Raw genomic sequence first — 22,395 nt, 5'->3', positions numbered from 1 at the left:
CTGAAACCTTGGGGCCTATGCTAATCTTAAAGAGAGTAAATGAGAAGGTACGAGTGGCATATACCAAGATGGTTGAATATCTTTCCAACCTAACATTTAAGGTAGGTTTTGGTTAGGGAGCCCCTGCACCTGCCGCAGGGCACCGTCAGGGGTCGCACTCTTCACACCCAGCAGCACAGACTACAACTTCCAACGTCTGCGCATGCGCACAGCGAGTCCTGCGCCAGACTACGTATCCCGTGAAGCTCCTCGCTTGCATCACGGCGTCGTCGCGGGCTTCTTGCTTAGTCTTGCGTCACCACGCTAGCCTCCGTACTCAGCATCCCGTCATGCACCTGGGTGGTTATTGGTGGCATGGGCCTGAGCCGCCTTAACACCCCATAGCCCAACGCCCCCTCCTCGGGGCTGTGAGCTTCAGGTTTGTCTCGCGCTGTGACGTCAGGCCGCAGAGCGCGCGCGGTGCCGAGGTGGGCCCTCTGTCATTGGCCACACCGGAAGAGGCCGCGCGGTCCCAGCCTGCCCCGCGCCGTGACGTCAGGCCGCAGAGCGCGCGCGGCCCCGCTGTCGGTCGGTCGGTGTCCCAGGCCCAGCTCCCTGTACCATGAGCGGCAGCAGCCGGCCCCGCACCAGCTCGTTCGCCGACCCGGGGGGCGCCGCGGCTGGCGCGGGGGGCAAGGCAGGCTCCGGGGCAGGACCGCCAGGAGCGTCAGGCGGAGGAGCCAGCGGCGGAGCGGGGACCAGCGCTGCCGGCTTGAACCCCAGACTGGGCCGTGAGTACCGGGGAGGGTCGATGTGGACAGCCCTGCGGGAGAGACGCGGGCAGAGGCAAGGACTGGGGTGGGGGGAAGAGCGGACGACGAGCCACAAGGGACGGGGGAGTGCCCCCCGGCAGTGAAGCCGGAGGGCAGCTTCTGGAGGGGTAGTGAGGGGAGGGCACCCTCTGTGTGGTGGTGAGAGGGCACCCCCCCCCCGGTGAGGAATATGGTGAGGGTAACCCCCCGAGAAATTATGGCAGCTCCCCCTCCCCGAGTGTTTGTGAGCCCCCACCGAGTGGTGGTGAGAGGACAGTCCCCCCTGAGGGATGAGAAGGCAGACCCCCAGACCCCCCCGGGATGGGGGGAGAGGGCAGCCCTCTCTGAGTGGTGGTGAGAGGGGGTAGCCCCACCCTCTCTGAGTGATGGTCAGGGGCAGTGCCCCTCTCTGAGTGATGGTCAGGGGACAGCCCCCCCCCGTGAGTGATGAGGAGAGAGGGCAGCCTTCTGAGTGGTGGTGAGAGAGGGTAGCCCTTCCCTCCAAGGGATGAGGAGAGGGCAGCTCTCCCTGAGGATTGAGAGGGCAGTCCTCTGCGTGCTGGTGAGAGAGGGTACTCCCCCTCTCTGAGTGATGGTCATGGTACAGCCCCCCCGTGAGGATGAGGAGAGAGGGCACACACCCCCACCCGTGGTGAGATGACAGCCCGCGCCCATCCCAACCCCCGTGGCGTGGAGACACAGGGCAGCGTCTGGAGGAGTGGTGAGGGAGGGGAGGTCATCCTCTGAGGTGATGGTGAGAGAGGGCAGCCCCCTTGCGTGGTGAGAAGGGGCAAGACCCCCGCCCCTTCCAGGTTGAGGGATGAGGAGCGAGAGCAACATCCTCTCCGAGGGATGAGGAGAGGGGGCAGCCCCCCCTTTGAGTGGTGGTGAGAGGATAGTCCCGTGCCCCCTACCCCACCGAGGGATGGTGAGAGGGCAGCTCTCCCTGCGGAATGAGAGGGTAGCCCCCCCGAGGGATGAGGAGAGGGCAGTCCTCCTTTCTCTGAGTGGTGGTCACGGGAAACAGCCCCCAGTGAGGGATGAGGAGAGAGGGCACCGCCCCACCAGTGGTGAGATGACAGCCCACCCCCAGGTGCGAGATCTTGCTGGATAGAAGGGTATCGAGGGGGCATGGCATACACGGAAGTTGTAAAGCGCCTCTGGGGAGAAACCACTGTTCCTTTCATAATGGATGGGACCTTATGCAGGACAGCTTGCCTTGATTAGATGATGGGTAGAGTTTAGTTCGTAAACAGAGTAACGATTGAGCTTATGCAATACACCCAAATCTGCAAACAATGGTAGTTTAAGTGAAGTGTTTTGCTGGCTTCCCCGATCCAAGTCAATGTTGGGAGAGTACAAACTCCAAAGGGAAGATTATTTCACAACCACTTGGTTTACACAGCCAGCATGCGATCCTCTTGTTTGTGTCGCCCTCGCAGTTGTGTTGTGGACGTTGTTCAAGAGCGGTACAATATGATTGGGTACGTTACATTAAATCTTGCATAGCTTCTTTACCATCCTTTGGATTAGGTAGTCTGTCCTGCCACGACTAACAGGTAGCTGATTCTTTTTTTTTTTTCAGCTCATCTGTTCTCGTTCTCCAAGTGCTGCTTCTATCCCACATACTAAACCATCTGCACTCTCCTGTACGCTCATCACTACTCCCAGCTCCTACACAAACCAGGTCAACACATACATTTTTTTCTGGGGTTCGGCTTAAGAGCAGACTTGAACTAGTTGGTTTTATTTTACTGTGTTTCATATGTTGAAGGGATGGCAACATCTTGACACACATACAGCAGTGGGAATGGGCTGGCACTCTCACCTCCGCTGGAGAAGTCTCTTTCACAGGGTACCAAAAATCTGTTCCTGGCTGCTGCACAGCGAGTAGCCGGGGCACTTATTCCAGGTCCTAGTGTTGTTGAAGGTACATTGACCCCTGGAAAGCGTTTGTCTGAGAATTGACAGTCTTTGTTCGTGGCCTCAGTCAACTGTTATGTTCTTTTAAATACCTGCAATGAGTAATCTGTAATTTTAGGCAGGTTATTGTGCAAAGTGTATTTTAAATTCTCTTCAGAGTTCCCTACATTTAAAGTATTTGAAAAGCCATGATGTTTAGAAATATTGTAAAAATGGCACTGCTTTCCAGTCCTTTTACTATCCTGGCTATTCCGTGCCCAGAGCTTTTTCCGTCCCGGCTCTTGTATGTCCATCCCTTTAAAGTAGCAGATGCAAGGCACAGGCCAACAAGGTGTTATCTCAGTCAGTCAAATATTTAAAAAAATGTTTAAGTCCATTGGTCATACAAAATAATAAAACTTAAAACCACAACAATTGGTACACTAAAGCAAAGTGCAAGTGAAGAGTTGCCATATGTAAGTTTCAGCTAATAACTGCAGCGCTGCCAGTCACGTGATGCATAACATGTACCGTGGGTAGTCCATCAGGTCAGTGTCCATGCCCCGGCAATTTCTTTCAAAGCAGACAGTTCAGCTCGCACACTACATTTCATGTTCACAAACTGACGCCAATGTGACAAGTATGTCGTGACTTTTACCACCTGTATTTTCCTGTCTAGATTACCTGTTCTCTGAGAACTTGGGCTCGTTAGCTCTTACATTTGTAACGTTGTCATCCGCTATACGGCGTAGGGCTGTGATATAAAGCAGGGAAAAGGCGGTCTAATAAACATGACATTGTAGAAACACCTGAAAGATTAGCAGCTGTGGCAGTTTTCAGCTTGAGTTGTCCGTTTAGTAGGTGCGTCTGGGACTTTACCGTGGTCAGAGGTACTATTGCAGAGATAAATGACAGATATCCAAAGCAAAAATTGTGTGTGCTGTGAAACAGACCATGGATTTCCCTGGAGGAGGGGTTGAAGTATTTAATTTAGCTGCTTGTGGTACGGTTTGCAATATTCCTTCATGTTTTGGATCATTACATCATGACAGGCGCCTGTGGGGTTAGTGGTCTATTCGTGTCGCACTGTTTTTCTTTATGCGGAGCCTGTTCTTATGTTGTGTTTCTGTTTGGTGTGTGTGGTCACCCTAAGGTTGCTTTAAGATCAGAAGTGTGAAAAGGCCGAACGATAGCTTGTGGGTTTGTTATGTTTCTATATTCTGTCAGGGTGGCAGTTTGTGTCCCTGTTGGTTTTTGATGTTACCTTTTTTTATAGTTTTATTTTGCTCCCGACAACATCCCGTGTTTTCTTAAGCCTTTTCTTACATAAGGCTAATAAAATAACCTCACACTGAAGTAGCCAACTTTTTGTTCTCATTTTCTCTCTTAATACAAGGGCCATGGTTTATAGCATAGTCGCGTGATGTTCTCGTTTATCCAGTGGGGGGAGCTGTTGCATTATTTATTTTCTTGCTGTTGAACCCAGAAGCTCATTGCAGTACCCTCTTCTTGTGAATAGAGCGCTGTCATTTTTGGGCTTATTCCCGAAGATGTGCTTCCTTTTCTGCTAGGTTTACTCTCAGTATTTACTCCTCCCACAAATCCCGGTCCTCTCGCTGTGCAGTCATAACACTAGTGCTTGCTGCCATGGTCTTCCAAGCTCTTTTAGTGTATTGACCTGCGTCCTTCAGGGTTTGCTGTCAGGTGCGCTCAGGGTCAGCTCGTGTCTCATTTCTTGGCATCTTGGAGATCTGACTGCAGACAGCTATCTTGTTTGATTCGGGCCTAGTCCTAGTAGATGCTGCTGCCATGCAGCAAGAGGGGCGCCTGTAACGGAATAAAACATCTAATTTCCACCACTTGTAATTTTTCTGGCCTTTGTTTCTATCAGTGTTTAAGGAAGCCTGTTCTCCCACAAGTGAGTCAGGTTGTCCTGTCCATCTTTACAGTCGCCTCTAAGCTGCATAAGAACACAGTCCTTGGACGCATTTTTTTCAACCTCTACCATGCCCAGAGGGCAGCGTCCAGTACAATCTGCAGCCGTGGCGGCTGTTGATTAACTAAAACGCACGTTTCGTCCCCCGTGACATTCCAGAGGGTGTAATACCTCCGGCTTCCCGGGTGCTGCCTGTTATTTGGAATTTGCCGTTCGCAGTCTGCAGACATGTGCCAATTGCAGGGTCTTCTGAACGTCCGTCATCGCCTCTGACCTCTTCCTTCATATCCTTAAGCTCCTCATGCCCCATTACTGTGGGCTTTTGCCTTCATCTTGTTTGCGACCAGTACAAGTAAGGCCATTGTTGAATGTCAGATGTGTAGGTTTTTTTTATGAATGGCCTGTTGTGCTGGACTCCATGAGCCTCTCAATAATCGTGGTCTCCTTTATGTATCCTAAAATCAGTCCTTTGGATCTCTAAGCTCCGTACACGCGCAACCTGCCCCTCTTCCCCAAATTAGGCCTGGTGAGGTGGAAAACCTATCCATCTCAATCCCATTAGAAGTCCCTCTGTTTTCTTGCCAGAGTAAGACCCGCCATCATCGTTTTTTTTTTTTTTTCTGTGACCAGGATTTTCCTTTGTTTTTAGAAGGACAGTGTCTGTGTAATTGGAACACCAAAGTGAGAAGAATAGTTAAGCAAAATTGAAGGTATACGTATGACGTTTCTGTAGGCATGCTTCTTGATTGGTGAGGCTTAGAAATTTGAAAAGTACTTAAAACACTTGTCCCGGTGCTCATGTAGGAGCACTAGTGGAACTCTGAAGTCGGTAGCATTCATTCTCGAGATGTAGGTACATTAATGAAAGGTGCTTCTGGACAAGTCTACATTTTAGACCATGGATTGGATCACCCATACACTGATGAAAGGTACTTTTGGACAAGTCTACAGTTCACACCATAGGTGTCATCAGTAATAGCTGAAAGGTACCCTTTGGACGAGTCTACAGTTCACACCACGGGTTGCATCAGTAATACATAGATGAAAGGTACCCTTAGACGAGTCTAAAGTTCAGACCATGGGTTGAAAATGTGCTCCAAAGATCCAACACTTGCCCAACGTAATTCATTGCTCATATTTGATGTAGTGGTTGGGTCACCAAATGAGGTTCTGGCCACTTGTTCCTTAAATTGTTTCTTTATACTATAAAAGAGTAGGTGAAACCACCCAAAAATTAAATGTTTGGATTGTTCTTAGGCAATGTGTTGAGCCAATTTTAAACAGTTCGCATGCTGTAGAACTTGCTAAACATGATCGTAGTCATATTGTTCATCAATACCTCTTTTTAATGCTGGAGTTGGGAGAGACAGTCGGACCTCTTTTTAATGCTGGAGTTGGGAGAGACAGTCGGACCTCCTTTTTAATGCTAGAGTTGAGAGAGACAGCCAACACATGTTTCACCACTTACATGGTTAAAAATCTGTGTCTTTCTCAAGGCTTTGCAAGAATTATTTTTTCCCCAAAAGTCCAATCGATTGAAGCAAATATTTCTTCCAGATAAGTTCGGGGTTCCAGGCTGAATCCTGCTTGGTCCACCACGCCTGTGAGTCTACTACTGTGGACATTCTACACAGCTTTAGTAGGGTTAGAGGTAGTTGGTGTTCCATATTCCACTACTTATTTACTGCCTCTCTGGCTTAACCAGTAGGAAAAGCGGGGAGTTTGATTTAGAATAGTACTGTAATGTAACTCATAACTCTGATTTTGGAGTTTAGTAAGATTTCATTTTGTTAAACTGATCTTTTTGCTTTAGCGGATTTTAAGCTTGAACCTATGGTTTACACTTGACAGGAATTACACATCATAGATCCTTTTCCCGTGTTTCCTTGATAGCCCGGTCTTGTGCCCATTTGACCCATTAGTCTTGGTAATATGGGTGACAGTGCAGAGATAATTTCTTCTCTCTGCCATTTACAACTCTCACAAGCCACATAGAAGTCAGCCAGCCGTCAGCAAGGATGATCTCGTAAAATGGTGATTAAAAATTATCAGAAGACTCCCAATCATGAGCAATAGGTCTTTCTCTTGGGAAACCTTGTATTTATATCTGGGGGGGCGGGGGGGTCTCGGCATCGAATATTCATTGGTCCTTCTTGTGGACGGAAGCTACTGTAGATTCTGGAAAACTGCTGTTACAAACATGCTTTTTGGAACCACCACCTCTCATGTCCTTCCGCTTAGGAGCACCCCCCTTTTCACATGCCATTGTTTTCTGCTGGCTAGTTCAGCTGCTTTCTTTTTGTCCCAAAACGTTCTGCTTGTTTACTGCTCTGTTTGAAGCCCCCCCTGATGAGTTTGACCTTTGTCAGAAGTTTCTCCGTGGTATTGCTACTCCCTCGAGTAAGCTGTATGGGGTCTCGTCCTGACCTTGGAATCGATCAGTGTTGGGTAGCAGAATAAGAAAACAGTCCGACCTTCTTCAAGCTCTTACAGCCTCCGAGTTGTTTCTCCATCTGCTCTAATAACTGAGTGGTCGTGTGTGATGTTCGGATTTGCGTTTCTTTATGCTTGTCTTATGCATCTTGTCCCCTCTCGTGGCTCATTTTCTCTGCCTTTTTCCTGAGCTGCGGTTTGTTGGGCGTATACCAAGGGCACTGATTTATCTATTTCTGATATTTTGAAATTCAAAATCAGTTTTACCCGCAAATCTGCTGTGGATGCTCAGCCTCACCCTGAATGTGCTGTGGACAGCGCTGTGTAGTTGCTTTCTTGGACATCAGGGTACGGCGCGCCTGAGTCCTACCAGAGATCCAGAAGGGTATTTGATCCAGTCTGGTAGGACATTTTCTAGTCATTGCCTTAATGGTCTCGGGAGTAATCATGGGCAAGTGCGTTTGAGCCCAGAGGGATTGTAATCGTAATCTGAATGCGGTGATTAGTAAAACACCCAGATCAGTAGGGGGGGGGGGGGGGGTTAGGGTTGTGTTTACTTGAAGAGACGTGCCTGTTTGTGCACAACAAAAGTACTGTGCACTGCAAGGTGGACTTGGTAATGCAAACAAATAGTGTCTTGTTTTGGGGCTGTTTATCACTGTGGCTGAATAATTGTACAAGAGCGCTCCTCGACTGCACTAATGCAGATGCTGTTCTGCCGTTGTGGTTTTACAGGCATCTCTCTACCTCTGGGCAGAGAGGCTTTGCATAAGGAAAAGCTATGAAAAGTGTTGTGCTCCTCCTTGTTAATTTCTGCTGACCTGTCTCGTCGTAGTAGTTTGGCTGCCCTGGAAGCCAGACCGCTTTTCTTGCTCTTGGAGCCTCTTACATCGTTCCTTACCTAGCTGGATTGGTTATTCAGGCAGATTCTTGCAGGTCCTATTTGGCTGTTATTGGTACCTATATAAACATAACATCTAGTATGTTTGAAAGGATTCCTTCTTTCGAAGTATAAATCTCGCTGTTATCCCTACTGTGTCAAGCAGGGCTAGTGCACTCCTCCATTGGAGCTTTACAATAGCTAAGCACATCCATATATATATATTTTTTTGTGTATATATATATATATATTTTAATCTTGTTGTGCCTTCTGTTTCCTTGAGCCCTCCATCGATAAACCTTTCTTAGGCCCTTGTTCTACATGGGATATCTATGAATTCTGGATAATGTTCATGTAGGGATGTAAGCGGAATCCTGTTAGTGCAGTGTGGCCCCTGTCCACATGGCTTGATTGTGAATTATCGTGGACCTTTCCTCTCAATTCCAGCTGGAGGTGTCCAGCAGACCATCTTGTGGGTTTGCTCTTTGTACCTCTAGTTTGCAGTGCTTTGTAGATGAGCCCATGGTTTTATTAGAACGTGATTGTGTTCAGCAGTTCATTGTTAGTAGTTGGTGGGTGCGAGCAAATCTTTCACTGCTTATCTCTGAAGGATGCTTTCTTTTTGCAGGTGACAGCAGCAAAGTGACGACTGTAGTAGCAACACCCGGGCAGGGGCCTGATCGCCCCCTGGAGGTGTCCTACACCGACATAAAAGTGATCGGCAATGGCTCCTTCGGAGTGGTATATCAGGCTCGATTGGTCGATTCGGGTGAAATGGTGGCAATCAAGAAGGTTCTACAGGACAAGCGATTCAAGGTTGGTTTTTTCCCAAAGTCTTTTTTTTTATTTTTTTTTAATTTTTTTTTTTTAAACAAGATCTTTAATCCCCTTCCCTTCAGCCCCTTACGTTATTGAAGATGTATCCATTAGCTTGAGGTGTATGGATAGGAACTAATATGATATTAAGATGATTTTTAATGTGACTGTAAAGCTGGAAAGTAAGAGCGAGTGGGATAAAAAAGAAGAGAAAGCGATGTGCAAGTAAGATATGGGACATGAAATGACGGGCTGACCAGAGGTGCAAAGGGGGGAAAAAAGTATGAATAAGAAAGTCTTTTGGTGGAAAGAAAATTCAGCGTGATGGAGTAAAAAATTAACCGGGAAAAGTCTAGGACAGCAAAGCATTGCTTTCGCCATAGCTGGCAATTTTTACCTTAAGTATTTTTGAAGAGTTTGCCTATGACCTTTCTGCCCATTGAATCACATTTATTGTGTATGCTAGTTCTTTAATTTCACAAATTGATTCTACATGTCAGTGGTTTCCATATTCCTAATTATATCACTGTCGTTTCCCCCCCAAAATAAAAATCGGTTGGAAGATTGAGGAACTTTCTGCAGACCACAACTTATTTGTCTGGCATTTGAAATCCATAATACCCAACGTCAGGGTGTCAGAAAATTTCAGTAATGGGCCATTATTCTGAACAGGAACTAGTGTACCTTCTGCCGCATTTTCCCCACCTCTTGATGATGATGCAAGGTCTCCTGGAGAGAGGCAGGCGGTTTATGCTTTTACCACTATTGTATATTCTGGCAGACCTTCCTCTTGGGAGAGCCACACAATCTATTAAAAAAAAAAGGTGTGTAGAAGGTCATGTTGAACGGTTTTTGTGATGGAGTGAGCGAGGGTACAATCACACAAGTCCTCAAACATATACCGTGGTGCACCTTCAGTGGCTTGGTACACAGACCTCGGCATGAATGTGCCACCAGTCTGCAGATTACCTTTGTGCTTGAAGACTCTTGGTGCAGCACCTTTTCTTCAGAGTCTGCTGATGCCAGTCCTGTCAGATTTAACCTTGCTAGGCAAGAGACAATCGCTTTGGAAGCAGTTCTTAGCAGCAGTGTTAGTGGATTTGTTTCTGATCTGGAGGATCTGAAGCAGTCCGGATTGCTCATTTGTTCTGATTGAGAAACGTCCACACCGGTTTGAGAACACAGTAACACAAATGTTTGTTTCCCTACACTGTAGTTAATTTGACCTTTTGACAGTGAGACTGTCCGACTGAATCGCAATTACTACCTTCAACTCATTATCTTTGCCAAAAATGTGGATCCCCTTTGTCCCATGGTGTCACCCAAAGAGCTGAAGAATACTTTGCGTTGGACCAAAACTTAGTAGACATGAAAACCAAGCCAGTCCTTTGTGATATGAAGGTATCTGTGACCAGCTGGAAGTTGAAAAAGCTGTGCTGGAACAGCTTGCCCGGCTGCACAGAAAAAAAAGCGGAGCAGCTTTTAAACAGTTGCTACGTATTTCTCTTGAATGCACTGCCCTAGGGGCAGCAGAAGTTCGCAGCTACCCTGAGAGATGAGCCTCCTTTACAATAGGGTCACTTTCCCTGTTTGCAAAAGTGTGCCTTTCCTGTAATGTGGGCCAGGTGTCTAAAGAAGCACAAAAATGCTTACACCCTTAAGCCTGGACAAACGGCTGAGGCTCCCGTAGCTGCCAGGCATGTGGTGGAACACACCTGATGTTCGCAGAAATGCTTCTGCGATCTGCTGTAGTGAGATGGGTACTCTATTCATACAGGTGTAAGAGGAAAGTGGTATGACAGATTGTTTGAAGATACCCCTAGTGGACTGTAGCACCTCCTGTGCTGTTCCTGCAAACCTTCAGGCCCACCAGTGTAAGGCTAATGCGACCTGTCCCGCCCCTTTGACAGTTCAAAACTTTCCTCTTAAATATTAAGTCACCTCTATGTATGCCTTCTAGCCCACAAGTCACAATTCATGGTATTTAAAAGTAGGACCTGTAGAAATGTAAACCTTAAAATAGCCTAACAGTTACACCCCAAAACTATTTTTCACTGTGACAGGTCTAGCTGTCTTATGTAAAGAAACAGTAAAGATTAAAAAAATATTCTCTGGAATGGAACCAGTTAGGAAATAAAATAAACATTTATTTTTATTAGTTGTTAAATATCCAATTCAGTGGTGAAGTCAGATTTTTAATAAATATTTAGAAAAGGCAGCTGAAGTTAATGGAGGCTAATTTGCATTGGCTCTCTAGCTTCTCCCACCTGGTAACTAGCCTGAACCTGAATGGGCAGAGGTGACTCCTGAATATTCAATGTGGGGGCTCTGGGCATTTAAAAAAAAAAAAAAAGTTTTTTTTTTTGACACAAGTGCCAAATCCAGCTTGACAGGTCTACTGGGTTTAGAAATGACCGTGGGACACACTTGAAAGGGCAAGAAGCCAAGACAGTTCTTGTGAATCAGCTGTCTAGTTGCTGACAGACTCTGCTTTTGTACCATGAGACTTCGGTTTCTGGGTTCTTGTGGGTACAGTGAATACCCTAAACTGGATTTTAATGCTGGATGTGGGAGGACCCCTTCCACACACACACACCAGCCCACCCACCCTCAAAGCCCATGTCTTGTGTGACTTACACCGTATTAATGCTGAAAGTGGTTAGTTAGCGCCAGGAACTTTTACCCTATTAATTGGGTGTGCACAGGAGTCATTCCCACCATTTAGCTAGTGCCAGGTATAAATTTGGCTCCTCGAGGCATCCTTTGTAGAAAGCTTCCTGGAGCTGCTTCTGCCTGTAACCGGGACAGATTTGGATCCGTAGGGTCATAAGGCTGATGTGTTCAAGCTAAAGGGCTAGAACAATCTACAAGAGCATTTTAGTGACTTCAAGGGTTCACCATGATAAAGGTGGTGATTATTCCTGAAAGTGGACATTCACCCCCACCACAAATAATATACAGTGTTCTTACACCAAAGCATGACGTGCTGTCTCTGCACATTGGAGCTAAGTGTTCAGAGGTTATAATTTTCTTTTGCTTATTTTTTGTCATCAGAACAGAGAGCTGCAAATCATGAGGAAACTGGACCACTGTAATATTGTACGTCTTCGTTACTTCTTCTACTCCAGCGGTGAGAAGGTAAGCCCTGCCTCGGCTCTGACCCACTTACTTTTTGTTCTGCTTATTCCCATTCTGATAGACCTAATGCCCCCCCTTTCCCTGCTTTCATTTGCTCTTCTGATGTGCCTGCCACTGCTTCTGTCCTTTCTGCTGCCCTTGCTTGCCCCATCCTCCCTTTGTCGTTTCTTCTGTTGCACCTCTGCTTAGTTTGCTGCAGTTATCCGCCCAGTTCTTCCTTTGTTTTTACCTTTCTCACTACTTCTTACGCACCAAATCTCCCTGTTTTTCCTATCCTCCTGATGTTCATATTCTGTGCTAGCTACTACTATCATTTTTCTCAAAAAACAAGTGCTGCTGTGAAGATATATAGAGCTATATATCTCTATATATTTTTATAACTCCCCTTATAACCGTTTGCTCATACGGACAGTAGTACAGATGTAAGTTTATCACCGGATTGGGCTCCGTGGCTCTTGCACAGATATCTTCGGACACATGAGATTAATGCTTTATCCTTTGATTTCCTCTGTAAATTTTCTGTGTGTTTTTTCTTTTCTTGGCTGAGAATACCCTGTGCAGCCCGGTGTAGTGTCACATCATCCCAGAATCTCTCGTGTACTGTTTGCCAGTGCTAATCTTGTGCGGCGTCCTTCTCTCATCTGTCTGCTAAGAGGATGCTAGTCTTTCTTTTTCTCCACCCCATCTAAATATTTTATTTCTACTCTGATTCTTTGCTCTTTCTGCTTCCTCTTCTCACAACTCTGCTGTTCCCAGATATAATGTGGGTTTCCCCATACTCTCTCCGACAAGCATTGTTTATCTCCTTTGTGCTCCACTCGCTTCTGTTTTCAGTCTCATCACATCTTGTGTGTGCTTCTTTGCAGAAGGACGAGGTGTATCTGAACCTGGTGCTGGATTTCGTGCCAGAGACTGTGTATCGGGTAGCACGACACTTTACCAAAGCAAAGACCACTATCCCCGTGGTTTATGTCAAGGTGCGTCAGTTGGGGCATGGGGATATTTGTGTGTTGTGTGTGTTTTTTTATTTATTTTTTTATTATTATTATTATTATTTTTTTTTAATTGCTGACCCCTGATCCATGTTTCTGGTACAGTGTGTAAACGTCAGGTTCCACCATAATAGAGTTCATTTAAATTTGACACCTTTCCAGGGTAAGGCATAGGCTGCATAGCAACTCCTTGGTTAAACCTCTGCAGTTTCTCTGCCCAGCTTGGGCTATGCACTTTGCAAATGATCAATATGTATGTTTTTCTGCTGCTCCCTCCCCTAAAATTTCATTAAAAAAGAGTAAACCCTCCAAATCGAAGAGTACTTAGTTCTGAGTGGACAGAGCATATTTAAAAGCAGGTTCATTATGCATTATCAGAAAAGAGGAAGATGTTTGATGTTTTTCAGTTGTTCTGAGTGCTCTATGAAGAGGTTCCTCTTTTTAGTAAGGGCTTTGCCTTCGTTGTTCCGCAGTAACTTGGGTTTTTACATGAAGGTTCTCTACTGCTTAGGCTAGAAGCAGACGCTTGTTGCTATGCTTTTACCGCTAGCTCTGTGCACAGTAGTAAGACCTTCGTTTCACTGGCTGCATATATATATATATATATATATATTTTTTTTTAACAGCTTTCTCTTTTTATTGCATATAAATAAAAAAGAATCATGGTGACATTAAGCAACCAATATCCTAATGAGAGAAAAGCATTGGTACACTGGCCATTTCCCATCTGTAACCCCGGAGCCCCCCCCCCCCCCCCCCCCCCCCCCCCCCGGCTTCCCATTTCCATCCCAAACAGTGCATGAGACAGCAACAAAGTTCGTGCTTCTGACCCCAGGTATCTCGATTCCTATTCGTAACACACACAGCTCTGCCCAGTATACATTTCATTTCCCCAATATTTTTGTCCACTTGCTAGGATAACCTCTGCTTTCGTAGACCACCCTCTCCCCTTGCATACATCAGTCCATATCTCTCTTCCAAAGGCTGAGGTGCGGCGTTGATTCAGCTTTCCATAACTGCGAGATGTTGTGTTTAGCCAGCTTCAAGCGGCAGCCCTTGCGAGTGAGATCAGTTTTGCCCCAAATATTCAGGCAACACCATTTCGCTGCCGGTACCATGTCCCACCCACAGCACACTGTTGAGACAGTCCGTTACATCTATCCAATGCTTTTGGAGTGCCAGGCCCTGCGGGCCACATTTCTTGGGGAAGAGTGCTGTGTTCGTTTTGCCCATTTTGACCAATGCCTTACAGGCATTATAACACTTAATGGAGGATTTTGAGTGAAATCTTGACCTTATGGCCAACTCTCTAGGGGATGCGAAACCTTCTGGCCACTCATCCCCCGCTTCCCAGATCACGCTATCAGCTCTCAAACTGGGTGAAGGTGCCAGAGGAATTATTTAACACATTTTGGTTGGTAAGGGAGAACGCCTTTGTAGGCAAGTATCTGTTCAACAAGCGATCCTCTATCTGGGGAGCATCATGCAGCTCCCCACCCTTTGAGTGTACTTTTTGTAAGTCATGGTGGATTTGCATATATTAAAGTCTCAGCAGGTTCCATTTGCTATCCTTTGTAACTATGCGAATGGAAGCACCTCTCCTCACCTTGTTTCCACAAGTCACCCACCCTAGAAAGGCCAATAATAGCCCATCTGTCAAAGCCCCCTTGTAAGGCTAGAGCGCCCAATCACGCAGTGTCCCACAAGGGAGTGGCTTGCGTTATCTTGTCCCACTACCCATAGCATTCACTGCTGTGTACCATAGAGCAGCTGTGACCTCTGTAGTGCTGGGAGGAGATCTAGTGCGCATTCCCCCATAGATGGCTTAGACAACCCCCGGGCTGCATGTTTCTCCTATCCATTTTATGCCGGTTCATCCTCTGGGAGATGAACCAATTGATTGGCAACTGTTAATTGTGACGCCCAGTAATATTTTTGGGTATCAAGGTGCTTGTTGATGATTTTTTATATCAAGTTATTTGGTGGCGTTTCTCAGTTTAAGATCACACTATCATTGTTTTCATTTGTAGCGTTTTCACTAACTTCCCTTCCTATTGCTTGGTGCAGTAGGAAGTACAGTCTTGGTTGTTGATGGGTATTTTAACCCACAGAGGTCCATTAAAAGTGGGTGGTTAATCATTACTGATGCTATTTTATTACATTTTGTGATTCCTTTACAATTTGTTATGGATTCTTCTTGTCATGTTGATTGGATAGGTATGAAGGGATTGTTTAGTACATGAAAGCAATAGTACAGCAACAATACCTGAGCGCATGGTTATTGCAGGCTTGGTCAGTGGTCATTGTAAATTTTTTTCACTGCCTTCTAAAGCACTAGACTGTCTTGTGCTGAGTTCTGATTAGATGATGGCTGTGGACTGGATATTTGCTGTGCAGTTATAGCCTTGCTTGAGTCCAGTTTTCTCTCTGCAGGTGTACATGTACCAGCTCTTCCGCAGCTTAGCTTACATCCATTCCCAGGGTGTCTGCCACAGAGACATCAAACCACAGAACTTGTTAGTCGATCCAGACACAGCTGTGCTCAAGCTCTGCGACTTTGGCAGGTGAGTGATTTCTCTAGCAACGTTTCTTGGGTACCGGAGGGGTTAAGATCATGAGTTTGTGGGAGAGGGGTTGGTCAGGAACAAAACCCTGCAGCATTTACAAGTTACAGACAAAAAAGGTGCTACTGACAATGCAAAGCAGCCATTCTTCTGATGCAGTAAAGGACTATATAAACACTAATCATTCATTTTGTGCCCGCACTATAGGAAAATGTGTAGAGTTCTACAGTTGCTATTTAGTGCCTCCTAGCTACTTATAGGTCTGTGTGAGCTGTACCTCCAGGGTGAATTTGTGTCGACTTCTGCATGGCAATAAGGAAAATGTTTAGTTGTCTCAGCATTATTCATATTGACAAGATGTTATTTGGGCAATTAGCAGTCTATGCAGATTGATTTGTTCTGTTTTTCTGTAAACAGATTGCTCTGTGGGTGTGTGTACTCTATCATGGGACTGGTAGTGCTACAGACCTTTGACATTTGTAAGTGAACCAGGTCTGTGCTTTTGCAAAAAGTGTTTTTTAGGGCAGCAATGTCAGATATGAACAGAGTTCCAAGCAGTGTAACCCTTTCATTTTTGAACTGTCAATATGGATAGATGTGTTGGTTACAGAGCCAACAGTGATACTATGAAGCTTGGTGTGCCTTCTAGCATTCTTGGGAATTTGATGGAATGTGAAGATTAGAATGGTGGGGTGAGGGTAGGTGGGCAATGAATGCTGGGAGGACCCCTTTTTTTCCAGGAAGCAGGCAGCTGTGATGTTTTCACAGGAAAACAGTGAGTGCACATTATTATTTTTTTGCGGATAAGACTTTTTTGCGTTTGCTTGTTTGCTAATTTTAAAAGTGCAAAATGTAACTGCTATGTGTAGGCTCTGTAATGGGCTTAATATTAATTACTACTTTATACAATGCATAATTCGCTCCATTCTGCAAATCAAGGTGCCATGTATTGATGAGGTAATGGCGTAAATTTTCCAGGCTGTATGCAAGTGTGAGACCCTGGGATAAGCTTTTTCTTCTCATGGTAGTTCTGTAGTGCTTCCAGATGGTGCCATTTTACTCTAGCTACAGCACCATCTGTCCAAAATGTGATGTAATCTGGCTGTATATCGCACTGACTGGTGTCAGTTTTTGGTTCCTCATGCATTATCATTAGTCTGGAGCTGTTCTTTGGTATTTACTGACCAAATTCCTCAGCAGATATGACAGCAAAAAGGTCAGTTTTCGCATTCTAAGCACTTGTTTAGAACCTGCCAGTGCTATCACAAGGTCTACACATGTGTATGTGGTGTCTTAGTTCCAAATACTAACCTTCAGCCTATGGATTCCTGCCAATGTAACTGACGGCTGCCCATTGCTTACCATTAAATGTCCCTTTTCTGCATAAATGCCCAAACGCTGCTGCTTTGCGCTGTGTTCAATTGCTTGTACTTATGGAGCTACTTTCCATCATCTTGTGGAAGAATCCAGTATATTTTGCACAGTACGTCTGGTTGACTGCCCCTCCGTTTTTATTTCCCCCACCCATATGCCCTAGTACCAAGGCCCGTCTGGTGGAAGATGAGATTTTTGGGATGTTCACCAGGGTAAGGAGAAGAGAGGCTATGTAGAGGGCCCAGTCGAGGCTGATAGTTCTCTGCATTAAGATTTTCAGCCGCTAGAAGGACTGAGAACCCGTTCGACCCGGGCTAAAGCTACTACAGCTGCATTGACACATGGAGTGTCATCTGCCAGGCTATGACGGCGGCGTTGGTGTACAAAATCACGTAGCTCTACTGACAGCAAGGTCTGATGAAGGGACACTTCAACTGGTGGTCCTGCAGGACTTTGGTTCAGAGTCCACCCACACACACCCTCCACCTTCAGGAGGCACTGCTTTGTTAAATGCTCCAAAGGTGAGGAATCTGCAGTGAGAAGTATCCATTAGAAGAACAAGTTACTTACCATTGGTAATTCTAGGTTCGATGGCATCTGTCGCTGTAGATACACATGGTCTGCATAGCTCGCTATCTGGTGTTGGGTCGGAGTGTTACAAGTTGTTTTTCTTCGAAGAAGTGTTTTCGAGTCACTGGACCGAGTGACTCCTCCTTCTGTGCTCATTGCGCATGGGCGTCGACTCCATCTTCGATTGTTTTCTTTCCGCCATCGGGTTCGGACGTGTTAAAAAAAGAGCACAGCGAAGAATCCTGTGAGGCCTGTCGGGCGTTCCGGTCCCGAAAAACTCTGCGCGACCGTCGAGCGAGAAGACTGCAGATGACGTCCACGCCAAAGGAGCATCGGCAGTTCGAGACAGAAGAGGAACAGGAGGAATCCTTTTCCATCCAGGATTCAGACTCCGACGAACTCGACAATACAAAAACTGTGAGTAAGACGTCGAGATCAGAAATTAAAAAAGGCAAAAAGGCCCAGGGGACGCCACTGCCAACCGGCCATGGCTCAACCCAAATTCACGGTGACCAACAATCGGCACCGAAAAAGGCCCATTCAGTGTCGAGATCGTCCGACTCCGGTCGAGACACCGGCACGCAGCCTCCTCTGGACCGAGAGAGTGCTAAAGAGAAGCATCGACACCGAGAGTTCGGTGTCGACACGGATCGACGCCGAGACAGTGGTGCCGAAGACCATAGAGGCCAAGATTTTTCGGCACAGAAGAAGAGGAAGGTTACCTCGGAGCCGAAAAAACAAACAACAGGGTTTTCGGAGCCGAAAAAAGCACCAACAGACCCAGTTTCAGGCTCCTATACTGAAGAACATTCTATGTCTTCACAAATGAAAAGACACAGATTCGAACAAGAACTGCAATCCACTGAAGGGGATCACACGCAAAAGCGTATCTTTATTCAGCAGGGGACAGGGAAGATCAGTACCCTTCCACCTGTCAAAAGAAAGAGAACACTTCAGTTTGGAGCACGAGAGGCTCCTCAGCAACAAACAGCAAAGACGGTAACACCTCCTACCTCGCCTCCACCTGTAACTCCGGCTTCGCCAACTTACACCCCGTCACATTCGCCTGCTCACACCGCCATGAGCCACGACGACCAAGATCAAGACGCGTGGGACTTGTACGATGCACCAGTGTCTGATAACAGCCCAGACACATACCCAACTAGGCCATCACCACCTGAGGACAGCACAGCCTATTCACAAGTGGTGGCTAGAGCAGCTCAGTTCCATAATGTGGAACTACACTCTGAACAAGTAGAGGATGACTTTTTATTTAACACCCTCTCCTCCACCCACAGCTCCTACCAAAGCCTGCCTATGCTCCCAGGCATGCTACGCCATGCAAAGGAGATCTTCAAGGAGCCAGTTAAAAGTAGGGCAGTAACGCCTAGAGTGGACAAAAAGTATAAGGCGCCTCCTACGGACCCTGTATTCATCACCTCTCAGCTGCCACCAGATTCTGTGGTGGTAGGGGCTGCCAGAAAACGGGCAAATTCACACACTTCTGGGGATGCACCTCCCCCAGATAAAGAAAGCAGAAAGTTCGATGCAGCCGGGAAGAGGGTCGCTGTCCAGGCAGCAAACCAGTGGCGCATCGCAAACTCACAAGCGCTGCTAGCGCGATACGACAGAGCCCACTGGGATGAGATGCAGCATCTCATTGAACATCTCCCAAAAGATCTACAAAAAAGAGCAAAACAGGTTGTTGAGGAGGGTCAAAACATCTCCAACAATCAAATACGCTCCTATATGGATGCAGCAGACACAGCCGCAAGGACCATTAATACGTCAGTTACCATCCGTAGGCACGCATGGCTCAGAACGTCTGGATTCAAGCCAGAAATTCAGCAGGCAGTACTTAACATGCCAGTAAACGAAAAACTTCTGTTCGGTCCGGAGGTCGACACAGCCATAGAAAAGCTCAAAAAGGACACTGACACTGCCAAGGCCATGGGCGCACTCTACTCCCCGCAGAGCAGAGGATCTTATACCACCTTCCCCAAAACACCTTTTAGAGGAGGGTTTCGGGGTCAGGCCACACAAGCCAGTACCTCACAGTCCGCACCGTCCACCTACCAGGGACAGTACAGGGGAGGCTTTCGGGGCCAGTATAGAGGAGGGCAATTCCCTAGGAATAGAGGAAGATTTCAAAGCCCCAAAACCACTACCAACAAGCAGTGACTCAGATGTCACTCACCCCCCCCCCCACACAACACCAGTGGGGGGAAGGATAGGTCAATATTACGAAGCATGGGAGGAAATAACTACAGACACATGGGTCCTAGCAATTATCCAACATGGTTATTGCATAGAATTCCTGCAATTCCCTCCAGACATACCAACAAAATCACAAAATTTATCAAAACACCATTCACAGCTTCTAGAGATAGAAGTTCAAGCACTACTGCAAAAAGATGCAATAGAATTAGTACCAAGCACACAAATAAACACAGGAGTTTATTCACTGTACTTCTTGATACCAAAAAAGGACAAAACACTGAGACCAATTCTAGACCTCAGAGTAGTAAACACATTCATCAAATCAGACCACTTTCACATGGTCACACTACAAGAAGTGTTACCATTGCTCAAAAAACACAACTACATGACAACCCTAGACCTCAAAGACGCATATTTCCATATACCAATACATCAATCACACAGAAAATATCTAAGGTTTGTATTCAAAGGAATACATTACCAATTCAAAGTATTGCCTTTCGGTTTAACAACCGCTCCAAGGGTATTCACAAAATGCCTAGCAGTAGTCGCTGCACACATCAGAAGGCAGCAAATACATGTATTCCCGTATCTAGACGACTGGCTAATCAAAACCAGTTCGCTCATACAATGCTCAAACCACACAAATCAAGTCATACAAACCCTCTACAAACTAGGGTTCACCGTCAACTTTGCAAAATCCAACATTCAGCCAAGCAAAGTACAGCAATATCTAGGAGCCATAATAGACACGACAAAAGGAGTAGCAACGCCAACTCCACAAAGAATTCACAATTTCAACAGTCATTCAACACATGTCTCCATATCAAACAATACAAGCAAGAACAATACTACAGCTCCTAGGCATGATGTCCTCATGCATAGCCATTGTCCCAAACGCAAGACTGCACATGAGGCCCTTACAACAGTGCCTAGCCTCACAGTGGTCTCAAACACAGGGTCACCTTCTAGATCTGGTGTTAATAGACCGCCAAACTTACCTCTCGCTTCTATGGTGGAACAGTATAAATTTAAACAAAGGGCGGCCTTTCCAAGACCCAGTGCCACAGTACATAATAACAGATGCTTCCATGACCGGGTGGGGAGCACATCTCAATCAACACAACATAAGAGGACAATGGAACATACATCAAACAAAACTGCATATAAATCATCTAGAATTATTAGCAGTTTTTCAAGCACTAAAAGCTTTCCAACCAATCATAACCCACAAATACATCCTTGTCAAAACAGACAACATGACAACGATGTATTATCTAAACAAACAAGGAGGAACACATTCAACGCAGTTAAGCTTATTAGCTCAAAACATATGGAAGTGGGCAATCCACCATCAAATTCGCCTAATAGCACAGTTTATTCCAGGGATCCAGAATCAACTGGCAGACAATCTCTCTCGAGATCACCAGCAAGTCCACGAATGGGAAATCGACCCACAAATTCTGAACACCTACTTCACACTCTGGGGAACACCTCAAATAGACTAATTTGCAACAAAAGAGAACGCAAAATGCCAAAACTTCGCGTCCAGATACCCACACAAGCAATCCCAAGGCAATGCCCTATGGATGAACTGGTCAGGAATATTTGCTTACGCTTTTCCTCCTCTCCCTCTCCTCCCTTATCTAGTAAACAAATTGAGTCAAAACAAACTCAAACTCATTTTAATAGCACCAACGTGGGCAAGACAACCCTGGTACACAACACTGCTAGATCTATCTGTAGTACCCCACATCAAACTGCCCAACAAACCAGATCTGTTAACGCAACACAACCAACAGATCAGACACCCAGATCCAGCATCGCTGAATCTAGCAATCTGGCTCCTGAAATCATAGAATTCGGACACTTACAACTTAACCAAGAGTGTATGGAAGTCTTAAAGCAGGCCAGAAGGCCATCCACTAGACACTGCTACGCAAGTAAGTGGAAAAGATTTGTTTGTTACTGCCATCATAATCAGATACAACCACTAGACGCAACTCCAAAACATATAGTAAATTACTTGCTCCATTTACAAAAAGCAAAGCTAGCTTTCTCTTCTATTAAAATACACCTTGCAGCAATATCTGCATACCTGCAGACTACCTATTCAACTTCCTTGTATAGGATACCAGTCATCAAAGCATTCATAGAAGGTCTTAAAAGAATTATACCACCAAGAACACCACCTGTTCCTTCATGGAACCTAAACGTGGTCCTAACAAGACTCATGGGCCCACCTTTCGAACCCATGCACTCTTGCGGAATACAATTCCTAACCTGGAAAGTTGCCTTTCTCATCGCCATTACATCTCCGAGAAGAGTAAGTGAAATTCAAGCGTTCACAACACAGGAACCTTTTATACAAATATATAAAAATAAGGTCGTCCTACGACCTAATCCAAAATTTTTACCAAAAGTTATTTCACCGTTCCATCTAAATCAAACGGTAGAACTACCAGTTTTTTTCCCACAGCCAGATTCTGTGGCTGAAAGAGCACTACATACATTAGATGTCAAAAGAGCATTAATGTACTACATTGACAGAACGAAGAACATCAGAAAGACTAAACAGCTATTTATTGCATTCCAAAAACCTCATGCAGGTAACCCAATATCAAAACAAGGTATAGCCAGATGGATTGTTAAATGCATCCAAATCTGCTACCTTAAAGCAAAAAGACAACTGCCCATTACTCCCAGGGCACATTCAACAAGGAAAAAAGGTGCTTCAATGGCCTTTTTAGGAAACATCCCAATGCATGAAATATGTAAG

General features: G+C 45.8%; 1 protein-coding gene across 1 annotated transcript in view; it reads left to right on the top strand.

The window, feature by feature from the left end:
* The first annotated feature begins 486 nt into the window (after window positions 1–486).
* GSK3A (glycogen synthase kinase 3 alpha) overlaps window positions 487–22,395 on the top strand; it is a 166,002-nt gene continuing 144,093 nt past the window's right edge. Inside the window, exons 1-5 of the mRNA XM_069201386.1 lie at window positions 487–770; window positions 8,571–8,758; window positions 11,813–11,896; window positions 12,763–12,873; window positions 15,322–15,452. Coding sequence (XP_069057487.1) covers window positions 602–770; window positions 8,571–8,758; window positions 11,813–11,896; window positions 12,763–12,873; window positions 15,322–15,452 — 683 coding nt within the window. The 5' untranslated portion in view covers window positions 487–601. The remainder of the gene's footprint in view (window positions 771–8,570; window positions 8,759–11,812; window positions 11,897–12,762; window positions 12,874–15,321; window positions 15,453–22,395) is intronic.

Source organism: Pleurodeles waltl, chromosome 7, assembly GCF_031143425.1.
Source record: "Pleurodeles waltl isolate 20211129_DDA chromosome 7, aPleWal1.hap1.20221129, whole genome shotgun sequence".
Taxonomy (NCBI): Eukaryota; Metazoa; Chordata; class Amphibia; order Caudata; family Salamandridae; genus Pleurodeles; species Pleurodeles waltl.
The sequence above is the reverse complement of the archived record's forward strand: the minus strand, read 5'-3'. Positions and strand labels throughout refer to the sequence as shown.